Source organism: Amia ocellicauda, chromosome 3 (assembly GCF_036373705.1).
Source record: "Amia ocellicauda isolate fAmiCal2 chromosome 3, fAmiCal2.hap1, whole genome shotgun sequence".
Lineage (NCBI taxonomy): Eukaryota > Metazoa > Chordata > Actinopteri > Amiiformes > Amiidae > Amia > Amia ocellicauda.
In genome coordinates, this window is record NC_089852.1 from 50,916,599 (window position 1) to 50,931,015 (window position 14,417).

At 37.9% G+C, this 14,417-nt stretch overlaps 2 protein-coding genes across 3 annotated transcripts in view; one reads left to right on the plus strand and one right to left on the minus strand.

Annotated features, from left to right (window-relative positions):
• Nucleotides 1-14,417, plus strand: part of LOC136746956 (1,4-alpha-glucan-branching enzyme) — a 374,922-nt gene that overhangs the window by 250,806 nt on the left and 109,699 nt on the right. The window lies entirely within an intron of this gene.
• LOC136746957 (olfactomedin-4) lies at nt 3,365-6,440 on the minus strand. The gene is made up of 5 exons (XM_066699868.1): nt 6,312-6,440; nt 5,689-5,856; nt 5,143-5,352; nt 4,699-4,843; nt 3,365-4,284 (listed from the first exon to the last, which is right to left on the minus strand). Exons 1-5 carry the CDS (start codon nt 6,363-6,365, stop codon nt 3,479-3,481), a joined length of 1,383 nt encoding a protein of 460 aa, XP_066555965.1. The 5' UTR covers nt 6,366-6,440; the 3' UTR covers nt 3,365-3,478.

Consider the following 14,417-nt stretch of genomic DNA (forward strand, 5'->3'; position numbering starts at 1 on the left):
TGTATCCTAATGTATTGATAACAATGAATTAGTAGTAGTAGTAGTAGTAGTAGTACTGGTAGTATTATTGAAAAATGCGATATACTGTAGGTATATATATAGTCAATCGAGGATCTAGCCTCAAATTGAAAATAGTCCTACTTAGTAAGAATGTCAGCTCCCCCTGTCTTGCCAACATATCAAGTTATCTGGGACTTATTTAATTTGCTGCAATGCCTTTTGTAACTTGACCGATGTTTGTGGTTTTCTCAAAATGCCTGAATTAAAGCTTAGTTACATATTATGATGCATCACCTTTGAACTGCCTATTTGTAGATCTAAGGAGCAGAAAGCCAAGTTTAGCTTTAAATTACCCTTGGGTATCTTATTTGCTTCAAGTATTGCCTCCGATGATCAAATGCAACATACCATTTTGAGCTGGCGCTTTTCTGTTGCTTTCACGTGCACGTATCAAGGTTTGAAATCATATTTATGTTAGGGTGTTTAGTAATGATGGCTTGTTATATTACTGAAAAAAAACTAGGATATTGTGCACCTTTATAAAGTTGGCATCTGGATAGCCCTGCAGTAATATATGAGAAGTGTAATTAATGAAAGATGGGTATTTGAAAATCAATTACATTGCAGGCTGAGAAATGTCACAGAATAATGTTAATGAAGGCAACACTTTGGAGCTGTTCTAGGGAAAAGTTAAATTATATGCAGTGCTTATTATTATTATTATTATTATTATTATTATTATTATTTATTTCAAACATTTTCTTATGTAGTAATGTTTATTTAAAATCATCATATTCTAATGTTTTATTTCAAGCATTTGTTTGAAGTGGGAATGACTGTCCTTGATTAAATTAACCAAACCTTGTGGAATACAAAAAAGGGTAATTTTATCCCACATAATGAACCTGTATTAATAAGAAAGTGGTTTGTATTGTGAACTATAACAATTTTTTTCGGTAACTTTAACAACAGTACAGACGTTCCCCAGCTTACATAAGGGTCCTCTTCCACAACTCTCTACGTAAGTAGTTTTTTGATTAAGTTCATGTTCATAACTTGGAAAATGTCATAATGGGGCCTATGGGAACATTTTACATAAAGTGGAATGTAAGTTAGTCAGATGATGCTTAACTCAGGGGACGCCTGTATTTACTGCAGCTGTCTCTTTGAAGTCTAAGGCATTGACGATAGGAGCATCTTTGATGATATTCATTATTGTAGTTGTTTGCATTATTGGGATGACATGCAAACAGGATGTGAAGATATTTTCTTACATGACCCACAAGGAATGGTATTTGCTTTTTGCTGAACGGAGGAGAGACACCTTGGCCACCTGGTAATCACAGAGATAAAAGTTTGAATATCCTTTAGAAATAATAAGAAAATGTAAAGAAACTGTAAGTGGGTCAACTCCTTTTGTGGCAGCCTGCTGCCTATGGCTGAGGTGGAGATGGGAGGCATCCAGGCCGTTGTTCCTTCCTCCACTGACTAATGATCCACTGATTCTGGCTTTGGCCACTGGCTGCCTGAAATGAAGGGCCTTTGGCTTCTGAAGCATTGTGCCGGCAAAGGCTGTAGCTGAAAGGGATGGGACAGGCTGCTGGGAGCTTTGATTATTGTCTGCCTGGATGCAGCCAGCCATTTCAGGTGGTGGGATGAGACCTCAGAAGCAAATATGTTCAGCTGTTCTTTACAGAATAAGGAACAGTGAATCACACTGTATCACTGAATCATGCTGTAAAAATTATAAACAAGTAAAACATTCTGTGAATAGAAAAAAAAGTTAATTTTAAATTAATAATGTTATTCAGGTGCTCTGAAGGCATCACATATTTATGAATAAGATATCAATAATTTATCTAAATTAAGTCAAGGGAAATTTCAAAACACTTTATTAGAGAGTTCAGAATTTAATTCAAACTTCATTGCCCTGATTTGTTTACATTTCTAAATGAACACAAACATATGTCCCCACAAGGGGGCAAAGTGACAGTATTCACAAATAAGTGACAGTGACCAAGGCCTGGCCTTGCAGTCTGCACTTGCTTAGATATAGTTCTCACCATTTCCACTACAGTCCATAGGTGTGGCTGAATGTAGCTGATATGTTCAATGTATAAAGACATTTGGGGGCATCTGATACTAGTCAGTCTTTATCTTCTATATGTAAGATAGTTATTATAGTAACTAGTCTTTGTATAAAACATTGTAAGGCACATTATAGCTTATTCAATCAGAAATCTTTAGCATTATTTTGTGCTTTTCAGCCCTGAAAATTTACAGAAAACTAAAAAGCTGCAGAAATTAAAAGTATGTGTACTGTATTCTGTTTTTAAGTGGTTACTGAGATGCATGTATTACAGGCAACTTATTTTTCTTCTTTTGAGTTTTGAGAAATCGCAAAACTCTTTATCTCTTCTTGTCTGCCTGATTATAGACAGTGACACTGGGAGGGGGGGTTATAGGGCATAGAGCCAGTTAGGTTAGGGATTCACTTTACCAAATGTGCTGGTCCCATCCCCCCACTTTGAATTTTGTTCTGCTGCCAATGTGCACATTTCTATATGTAGATGGTCACAGGCAAACCTGTGTGCCATAAAAAGTCATAAGCTCACTTCAGCTCCTGTTCAGATGTTCATATTTAGGTCCAATCTAGACCAATCATTTGAGTTTTATCTAAACATGGCCAGTGAGTCTGGGACTTTAGATTACAACATGAAGAGAAAGCTACTACTACTTTTATCTTTAAAATAATATAACAATAATAAAAAAGCATCCTGTAAAATATCATGTTTTTAATTCAATTTTACTCATTTAATTAAATGTGTTTCCCAGAAAGACAAGATCTCCCACACATGAATCCAAAGACATCCTGCAGGCTGAATATAATTGAAGAATATAAGTGAAGAAGTGTGAAATAGTTGTGTAATTGGTGAAGTAAGTAAGTAATTGCTGAATATTACTGTGGCACTGTCCTTCAAGGCAGAAGAATGACATTCAAAGTATTTTGTACACAACAAAAGTAAATTGCATTGTATTGATTATGTGCTGCTCATTAAATTAAGGGATTTGAAACCAAAAACATGTTACAGCTTCGTAAGTCAGTAAATGTAGGCTCTCTTTAAATGTAGGGTTAATTTTCTACAGCTTTATCTCAGTTGGGCCTTGATATAATTTCTTTCCCACTTATTTGTTTAATTTGGTTGTAAATATGTTGTGGAATTTACTTGCCTCCTAGTTAGGTCTTACTTTAATGAAGATGCTACAGTTATTTTATATTTGCTGATAAGACCCACCATGTGTATACAAAAGTAGGTGTTGTTAGTATCCATTCGTTTGTGTGTGATGAACAGACTCAGACAGGTTTTGATGCTTGCATATTATTTTATTTATTCATTTAAGGAAAAACACAGTTGTAATTACTGATGTGTGTGTTTGGTAAGTATGTGAATAATCATTCTTAAGAATATATATGTATTTAAGCATGTTGCTTCAGTTTTTGGAACTGAACTTTGTAGAAGATGTAGTAGCCTTTGCTATACATGTATAGCAACTGATCTGCAGGGTTGTAATCAAGGTACACAAATCCTTCATATTGCTTATTGAAAGGAATGCTAATATAACTTTCCTCACCTGTCTGTGTATCAAATTTATAGAATATCTCCTCAGTGTAAAGGTTTAGTTGTCTTGTGGCATACAGAACTCCACACACCATGAAAGCATTGCTCACTCTTCGCCTAAATAAGTTTGTGTCCCACGTCTGCTCTAATGAAAAGGTATTTGTATTAATTTTGGAGAGGACTAGGTTACCCTTACTGGCTTCTGTTGCATAGATTACCCACAGCCCATTTTCATCTGCTGCAAAGTCAAAATCCTGATATGTGGCAGAACTGTAAGAGAACCTGCTGTTCCAAGCCGTGCCAGACAACACCCTGGTCTCAACGTTAAAAGTTGTTGCATTTATTCTGCATATATTTCCACTATTATAGCAGTTATAATAGTAGTAATTCCCATACATGACATTGTTATTGCCATTCCCCTTGTTGTCATTTACCCAATTTTTATAGGAGTTTCTTAAAAGCAGGTTGGTGTAGTCTGAGTAAAGGTATATGTTGTTGGTGTAGGGGCTACTATACCCTGAATACCAGTAAATCTCCTCAAAGCCAGGCTTTGGCTTTGAATCTCTTCCCCATCCTCCATAAATGTAACCCTCACTAACATGGGCATTTAGCTGCACTATGTATGGCACGCTGACGTTAGTAATGCCTCCATGATTACAGGATCCTGCAATACAGAAAGCATATAGAGAATATAATTAAGCCAATCACAATATGCATTTCCTAAAGAGAACAAATCTAATTAGCATAGGCAAATGTTTATAACAATGGAAGTGACAGTTAAGGACAGTATAGATAGTGTTGGCTATGCTTTTAGACCTGAATCAAATAAATGTTGTCCCTAGTTTTTAGGCTCAGTGAAACTGCACAATGACATTAAAAACACTGAATTATAGTCAGTGCTTCATAGACTGATTCTTATCAGTGTACTCAAAATAGAGAGGGCAAGTGGCAATTGGATGGTATTGGTAATGGAAGCATTCTTGCAGCCCTGCCTGTGCTGTTTTATGCCTAAATTAAACCAAGGTAGCAATTAAAGGCCACTTGTTCTTTGGAACAACTATTAATAAGAAGTCATTACCAATTTCAGGCTTGAAAGATTCCTCACGCCACTTCTCGCAGTCCTCCAGTTTCTTCTGCAGTTTAATGAAGTCCCGCCGAATCACCAACAGGTTGTTCTTGTCATATCTCTCAAGCTGGTTCACCACTAATGTCATGTTTCGGATCTAAGGAATCAACATGCAATATGAATTTTGAGTTTCAGGCTTTAAGTTATCTGGTAATCTTATGTCATTTAGTGGAATTTAGAATAGGTCATAATTACAATGACTGATGCTGACACAGCTGAAAAAGTAACATGGCGCTACATTATATAATTATAGTATTGAAACAGAGTTCATGATTGCACAAAAGAAAACAATATGCTGAGAGACATAATCCAGGTAACACACACACACACACAAATATTTTACAAAACACATGTATGTATATGCATGTAGATATAATTTGTGTGCTTTTTGCTTACCTCTACATATAAATGGTCAAATATGACAGAAGAATTCACAGATTGTCTCAGCTCAGTGACCAGTTTCTCCATCTCCTGAAGCTCAATCCTCAGCATCTCAAACTCCAGCTGTGTGTACTTGTCAGGTTCCTTCTCCATTATCTCCACACGCACCGTCAGGTTCATCAGCTTCTGGACGTAGATGGCCAGTTTGCTTTCGTAGACTTTGAGCTGCAGCAACACAGTTAAAACAGTTAAAGCACTTCACTACACGCAGAGTGGCCCTGTTTCGCTTTGATATCAACCCCCACCACAAATGAATTTTGGTTAGGGGTTAACACATACATTATTTTAAAGTAACAGAAACAGAAACCATCATCAACACATAGGTCTCATTTAAACAGTCCTGTCTAATAAAAGTTATATTGATTCATATTTATATTGATTGATAATCATTACCTGATATAGGTATACGTTTTTATTTTGTAGCTTTTTTCATACTTTTGGAAACTGTACACGATATGTTGAGTTTGTCAATTTAATGTATGGATATTTACAGTTTTATACCTCACTAAATCCTTGCTCCACTTTCAGGCTAAGCTCCCTTGATGTAGTTTGCAGTTGTTCCACTTTTTGAAATGGAAAGGTATTGTCAGACAGGAACACTTTGCAGACACACTGTCCATTCTCGTCCGCGCCTGCAGTCACATTGCCAAAGTCCCCGTATCCTATGGGCTGGAAAAAGGTGGGGGGTTACACAGTGGCAAGCATGAACATCACTTGTAAATGACCAGTAGCTTTATAAGGTTAACTTTCACAATATATTGTCAGCTCTCTAAGATGTTATAATATATAATAACATGATTATTAAAAAATGATTGGTAAATAGGTTATAAAACAGTTAGGACCGATTCAATGCCATTAATAAATTATCAGTAAACCTTTATAAGATCAGATTTAGCATTTATAAAAAATAAATCTTTATTATCAATGTTAATGATCTTATTAAGGTTTATTGATCATGTATAAATGGTATTATACAAAACTGTTTTATAAACTATTTACCAATCATTTATTAATGGCACTGTAATATAAAGTTACAGAAATAACAATATATGTAGCTTTTAACAAGGAGTTACTTTAACACAGTTCACACTGAAATGAATAATGAACTGAAAACCAATTCTCACCACAATGGCCAGCGTAGACCTGAGGAGTGCGAAGAAGAGCAGAGCAGGAACCATTGTTCTTCTGTGTTGTCCTCCCAGTTCTCTTGTGTTTTGGTGTCTGGATCCAGGGGCTTTTATCTTACCGGATCACCATCTTTCTTATATCACCGTACAGATGTTCCCCCGGCTTACGTAAGGGTTCTGTTCCGCAACTCTCTACAAAAGTCGTTATTTTGCATAAGTCGGAAACGCACTACTTGCGCTTTACAAAAATAATGTAACATTTTCATAACAACATTTTACGTAATGGGGCCTATGGGAGCATTTTAAGTTAAAGTTGGATTTACACAAGTCAGCTGTTAGGAAACCCGGTATTATGTATCAGCTAAACAATATATTTGTATACTGTTAAATGCAATGTTTTTAAATTCAAGGACAATTTAAAATGTGATTTGATTATTTAATAAACTGCTCCGATGCACACACAACACTCTGCAGATACAATCTTGGCAGGTCAGGCTATTCAAAGGGACTTTGAAAATATTCAGTTGTGGGCCAACACCTGGCAGATGAAATTCAATGTGGACAAGTGCAAGGTATTACATGCAGGTAACAAAAATGTCCACTATAATTACACTATGGAAGGAATAGAACTAGATGAAGGTACGCATGAGAAAGACCTATGAGTCTATGTGGACTCCTCACTTTCTCCATCCAAACAATGTGGGGAAGCAATAAAAAAGGCAAACAAAATGCTAGGGTATATAGACAAAAGTGTAGAATTTAAAACAAGGGTAGTAATGTTCAGACTGTACAATGCACTAGTTAGAGCTCATCTGGAATACTGTGTACAGTTCTGGGCTCCACACTTCAAGAAAGATATTGCTGCTCTAGAGGCAGTTCAGGGGAGTGCAACCAGACTTATTCCAGGTCTGAAGGGAATGTCCTACTGAGAGACTGAGGGAACTGAACCTTTTCACCCTGGAACAGAGGAGACTATGTGGGGACTTGATTCAAGTCTTCAAAATCATGAAAGGCATCGACCACATCAAACCAGAAGAGCTTTTCCAGATCAGCAGGGACACGCGCACCCGGGGACACACATGGAAATTGGGCTTCAAGGCATTCAAAACGGAAAACAGGAGACACTTCTTCACACAGAGAGTTGTCACAATCTGGAACAATCCCCAGCGATGTGGTTGAAGCTGAAAATTTGGGAATATTTAAAAACAGACTGGACAGGATCCTTGGATCACTTAGTTATCAATGGACACCAATCGAGCACGATGGGTCGAATGGCCTCCTCTCATTTGTAAACTTTCTTATGTTCTAACACATTATGCATTATTTATTAAGACCAACCGTATTAAGTTTTAATTACCTAATTTCTTCCTTTACCCAAGGGGGGGTACCTTCCATGATACTTTTCAATTGTGGGAGGGACGCCAGCAGGGGAAAGGATTATTGTGTAACCCTGAGATTGCATTTGGGATACAGCCCGTTGGCAAATACTGTGTTCTGCACCATTACAGTTCCTGTCATTGGGCAAGTAAATAGAGAAGTGGGCAGCAATGGTGAAAGTGGTGTCTGTCCCTCCTTTCTCTGTTGTTCCTGTTGTTCTTGAATATCTGTGTCTTATTAGGCAGGTTATTAGTGCAGCTGCCAATTGTCACCTTTAAAATTAATATCAGGGAGAAACTAATTAGAAAAAGGAAATGGTTAAAGTTAAACTTTTTTTTATCATCTAAGCCTTTGCTGCTTTAATATTTTTCCTGTGTTTATGGCAGTTTTTGGAGAAAAAAATAAATAAATAATGATGGCCTTATTATAGAAATGGAGCACAAGGCTTTGACAAAACAGTTCTGATTAATAGATACTCTTGCTACAGATCAGAGAAATGTACCTTGACAGCACAGAACTGCTGCCTACGTTAAGAGGAGAAGAAAATAAGTGATAGGCTTGAAGAGACTTAATTGAATTTGAGAGACGTGGCATTCTGTTTATGGAAAATTAAATGGCTTTGGTGCACAGATGTAAGATGTAACACTGCTTTTCAAGACAAGGGTTCAGAAATTACCAACACTAGACTTGTAACCCCCTGAACCCCTGTAAGGATTCCTTAAAGATTAAGTTACTCTAACGGTTCTCAATTAAAGCCGATGTCACAGTATTTATTTATTATTATTTGTTGGAACATTGACTGTTATAATTTACCAACCTCTATGTTTTTAATTCTATATTCTTGTTACGCTCGCTTTATACACTGATCAGCCATAACATTATGACCACCTGCCTAATATTGTGTAGGTCCCAAAAGAGCCCTGACCCGTCGAGGCATGGACTCCACTAGACCTCTGAATGTGTGCTGTGGTATCTGGCACCAAGACGTTAGCAGCAGATCCTTTTAAGTCCTGTAAGTTGTGAGGTGGGGCCTCCATGGATCGGACTTGTTTGTCCAGCACATCCCACAGATGGTCGATTGGATTAAGATCTGGGGAATTTGTAGTCAACACCTTGAACTCGTGATTCATCAGACCACCTTCTTCCATTGCTCCGTGGTCCAGTTCTGATGCTCTCGTGCCCATTGTAGGCGCTTTCGGCAGTGGATAGGGGTCAGCATGGGCACCCTGACTGGTCTGCGGCTACGCAGCCCCATACGCAACAAACTGCGATGCACTGTGTGTTCTGACACCATTCTATCAGAACCAGCATTAACTTTTTCAGCAATTTGAGCTACAGTAGCTCGTCTGGACCACACGGGCCAGCCTTCGCTCCCCACATGCATCAATGCGCCCATGACCCTGTCGCAGGTTCACTGCTTTTCTTTCTTTGGACCACTTTTGATAGATACTGGCCACTGCAGACCGGGAACACCCCACAAAAGCTGCGGTTTTGGAGATGCTCTGACCCAGTAGTCTAGCCATCACAATTTGGCCCTTGTCAAAGTCGCTCAGATCCTTACGCTTGCCCATTTTTCCTGCTTCTAACACATCAACTTTGAAGACAAAATGTTCACTTCCTGCCTAATATATCCCACCGACTGACAGGTGCCATGATAACGAGATTATCAGTGTTATTCACTTCACCTGTCAGTGGTCATAATGTTATCACTGATTGGTGTTTATTCTGTGACCTTTACCAGACTTTGGAAGTGTACCATAATTCAGATAGTCAGTGCTTTCAGATTTAAAAAAAATACACACACACATACACAACACACACACAAAATAACTTGCTTTATTAGTTGGAGGGGATCAGTGTTAGGAGGCTTAATTGTGAAATATTTCCACATTGTGCTACAGTCCGATACTTATTTGCTTTACCTGTGTACTTTTGGCAGTCAGTTTTGAGAAGTCTTTAAATAAGCATTTTCTGTAGAAATGGCATGACAAATAACCTTAGGACACAAACAATGGGGAATCGTGTACAATACCTCGAATAGGATAAGCAGGGTTCCTCATTTTCTCTTTTTATTTCTTGCTTTGCTCCCTGCCTTTGAAGCTGTAATTGACAGTGATTAAGCTCTCTTCTTGCCTAAATGTGCCTGCAGATATGTGATATAAGTGAAGGGAACTTGATATTTTTTTTGTTTGTTTGTTGGTTGGTTTGATTGTTTTTTGGTTTTGTTTGTTTTTTGTTTGTTTTTTGCTTTACACTTAGTTTTATTCCTAATGATCAGATAATGCTGTGCCTGTCTCTTGAGCAGAACTTTCTTCTTGAGACCTCCTTGTTTTAAACTAATAAAAAGCAACTAAAATGAATGAATAAAAGCAAACTTTTGTGTACTTGTTGAGTAGTTAGGTAGCTGCTGAAATGTAGGCTGTAGGGAAGTGAGTGTTGAAAAGTTCCTGTGAGTAATTGACTTCCAAAGTGGCATCTAGTGTTCTTTCATTGTCAGTAAATTGTCTTCTTTATGCCAGAGAGTGGGAATAAACTACAGTTTTCACATCAGAGTGAACTATGTGTGTGGGAAAACGTAACACTTTCAAATGTTCAAAGCCACTGTAGATCCATACAAAATAGAATATGAAAATGTACAAATGTTTGAAACATATACAACATATAAAAGTATCTAAAGTTATGGGATTAGACTCATGATTAATAGCAGCAACAACAAGTGTGTTGAAGGAATGGGGATTGAGGATTGAGTGTCTTCCTTTCACGATGTGTTTTCTAAACCACTTAGAGATATCTAATAGCTGATCTTTTTTACTAAAGTGTTTGGTGGGGATAAAGGCATGGCTAGTATACACTCACCTAAAGGATTATTAGGAACACCTGTTCAATTTCTCATTAATGCAATTATCTAACCAAACAATCACATGGCAGTTGCTTCAATGCATTTAGGGGTGTGGTCCTGGTCAAGACAATCTCCTGAACTCCAAACTGAATGTCTGAATGGGAAAGAAAGGTGATTTAAGCAATTTTGAGCGTGGCTGGTTGTTGGTGCCAGACGGGCCGGTCTGAGTATTTCACAATCTGCTCAGTTACTGGGATTTTCACGCACAACCATTTCTAGGGTTTACAAAGAATGGTGTGAAAAGGGAAAAACATCCAGTATGCGGCAGTCCTGTGGGCGAAAATGCCTTGTTGATGCTAGAGGTCAGAGGAGAATGGGTCGACTGATTCAAGCTGATAGAAGAGCAACTTTGACTGAAATAACCACTCGTTACAACCGAGGTATGCAGCAAAGCATTTGTGAAGCCACAACACGTACAACCTTGAGGCGGATGGGCTACAACAGCAGAAGACCCCACCGGGTACCACTCATCTCCACTACAAATAGGAAAAAGAGGCTACAATTTGCACAAGCTCACCGAAATTGGACAGTTGAAGACTGGAAAAATGTTGCCTGGTCTGATGAGTCTCGATTTCTGTTGAGACATTCAGATGGTAGAGTCAGAATTTGGCGTAAACAGAATGAGAACATGGATCCATCATGCCTTGTTACCACTGTGCAGGCTGGTGGTGGTGGTGTAATGGTGTGGGGGATGTTTTCTTGGCACACTTTAGGCCCCTTAGTGCCAATTGGGCATCTTTTAAATGCCACGGCCTACCTGAGCATTGTTTCTGACCATGTCCATCCCTTTATGACCACCATGTACCCATCCTCTGATGGCTACTTCCAGCAGAGTAATGCACCATGTCACAAAGGTCGAATCATTTCAAATTGGTTTCTTGAACATGACAATGAGTTCACTGTACTAAACTGGCCCCCACAGTCACCAGATCTCAACCCAATAGAACATCTTTGGGATGTGGTGGAACGGGAGCTTCGTGCCCTGGATGTGCATCCCACAAATCTCCATCAACTGCAAGATGCTATCCTATCAATATGGGCCAACATTTCTAAAGAATGCTTTCAGCACCTTGTTGAATCAATGCCACGTAGAATTAAGGCAGTTCTGAAGGCGAAAGGGGGTCAAACACAGTATTAGTATGGTGTTCCTAATAATCCTTTAGGTGAGTGTATATAGTACACAGAAGAAAAACCTAAAGATTTGACCCACACACTGAAAGGGAAAGCTCTCCAATGCCAAAGTCAAAGAAGAGCCTTGAGATTGTATTAATTTATGAGAGGCTAAAGCAAAGTGGACAAACTGATCAAAAAGTGCAAATGTTCCTGTCAGTGTTTGGCCTACATCAGTGCTACCTGAAACAAAGAACATCCACACATTAACACATTTTCTTCTCACTTCACTTATATCCTCCTTTTTGGTTGTTCATTTGTATGCTGCTGTATACAAAACAATGCCAAAAAAGACCAAGACTTAATAATTACTATGACAGACTGATGTCCTCCTTTTGACATGAGTTGTAACCCCCACAAAAATAAATATATGAAAAGGTTAAATAAACTTGTGTCTAAACTGACAAATGCTTCATTCTTTGTCTAGCTGTGCTAAAGCCCCTCATTAGTTGCTTTTCCTATTGGTTTATGGGTAGTAAATCCACAGAGACATAATAACTATGAAGATGACTTTGCAGAGTAAGACAGTTTCATCGTAATTGTTAGATCTAAAATCATTTCTGACTAATAATAGCAATGGATAAACATAGACATAACAAGCAACCACTTTTGAGGCAAAATGAGGAGCACAGATCCATGCAAGGCATTCTGCACTGGCAATAATAGGATCATGTTAAGAGGTAGGCTACTGCTGCAGTATCAGAAGGCATTGCAAGTTGAGGAACAACATTTGTTTTGACATACCAACATGTTGTTTGTCATAGTACCCTGAGGGGACTTTTCACCCCACTCAAAGCAAATCCTATGACTATAAATATACGCTCTATATGATGCTCTATATGATGCATATAGTCTTTGTGCCCCTAACTAATAAGAACTGTCATATGACTTGTTAAACGCTCACCTTGCTCTGCATCTGCTTTCAATGTGGAAATTGATCCAGACGGGGCTGATTCAACTAACATTTGTATGTGTTGGTCATTCCCGTCCCCTTTCACTCCATTCCATAATTAGAAAAGCAAAAGGTTTAATTCCCAGTTTGTTTTGTTACATAACTTAAACAGGAGTCCAAAACTGTCATGCTGCTCTCGGTTTATGCAGAATGTAATGCATTCCGTTAAACACATTTGCGCAGTTATGAAATGTGATTCAACATTTTTGCAAACTACTACTAATACTACTACTACTACTACTACTACTACTACTACTACTGTGTTGTCAGGACAGTTGTCCTGTGCTTTCAAAGTCAAACTATTAACCAGGAGCCACTCAGGCCAATGATTAAACCTGTCTTGTAATCAACAGACTCCTCTTCAGTCGAGTTTCAGAGCAAAGAGATGCATACATAGTGTGAGGTATACTCTCAAAGACAAAGATGTTGACATTGTCAGTATAGAAACAAAGGACATCTTTCTTTTTAGCTATGAGCACCAACAAGATACTTTCATTCCATTGATTATTGAATTGGATGTGTAAGCAGAATTTGGAGGCCACACGCCATTTGACTTAGTGCTCATGTCACCTGAAAGATGCATAGGATATATCTGTGAAAGCCTGTACTGGGAGGAAGCTTAAGTGGAAGTATCCTATTATTAAGAGGAGTATTTTATATGCATCTGCGTGCTTCACTGTCATTTGTAAGGCTTATCAATCTATCATGGATAATCAGCATTCATAACACCTGCTGTTGGGTTTAGCATGTGGTGCTATATTAGGCGCTAAAATGTGATGAGTTTATGAAAACACCTACTAAATTCTGCCAGGATGAAGTATGGTTCAACAGATTTTTGAATTAGTTTATATTAGTATAATAAAAATGCAATAAACATGCATCTGCTGTTTGTATTGTTTAATTAGTGGCATTGTAATTTATCAGTGTGGTGTCTGTAAAGACAGTCCAATCACAATATCCGTAATGGTTTTTTTTTGTTTGTTTGTTTGTTTGTTTATTTGTTTTTTCTAATTTACTTTGGTAAATGGTATGTTTATCTATATGCATATATGAACGTAAGCACTTTTGTTTTAGTTAAACCTGGAGACCACTTGTTCAATGTCAAATATGAAAATATGCTTCACGTCACTTGTGAGTCCTTTAAAGGCATTATCACAGTATAAAGCCTCTGTATGCAAATCTCAACAGGCTTCGATTTGTATAATTATACACCTATACATATTATTGCCTACATTTATAGTCAGTCCACTGTTGGATGCAATTATCTTCATCAGAGGAAGATGTGGACTCCCCATACTATCCAGTTGGTGAATAAACTGGAGCACACTGGAAATGAACCTGCTGACAGTACTATATTTCAACATATTTTATGTTAATAAATAGGATTAACACATTTGGCATGTAAAATATCTTAATGGTCATGTGCAAGACAGAGCCACCAGGTGTCAAGATGAGTGGAAATCACTTTAACTGCATTGTATTCAACAGATTAATATGCCCAGACATTTTGTTTGTTTGCATTCCCCTGCGCTGGCTGTCAGTCCACTCATTGCAATATCTCATCCTCATTAAGTACCACTTTACCTTGCATATGGTATTGTACATTTTTTGTGGTTGTTATTGCTTTTGGTTTTTGTTAGGCTTGCTGCTCCAGTAGGCAGTAGTCATTAGAGCATGTCATCAGACATCATAGTACAGTGCACTT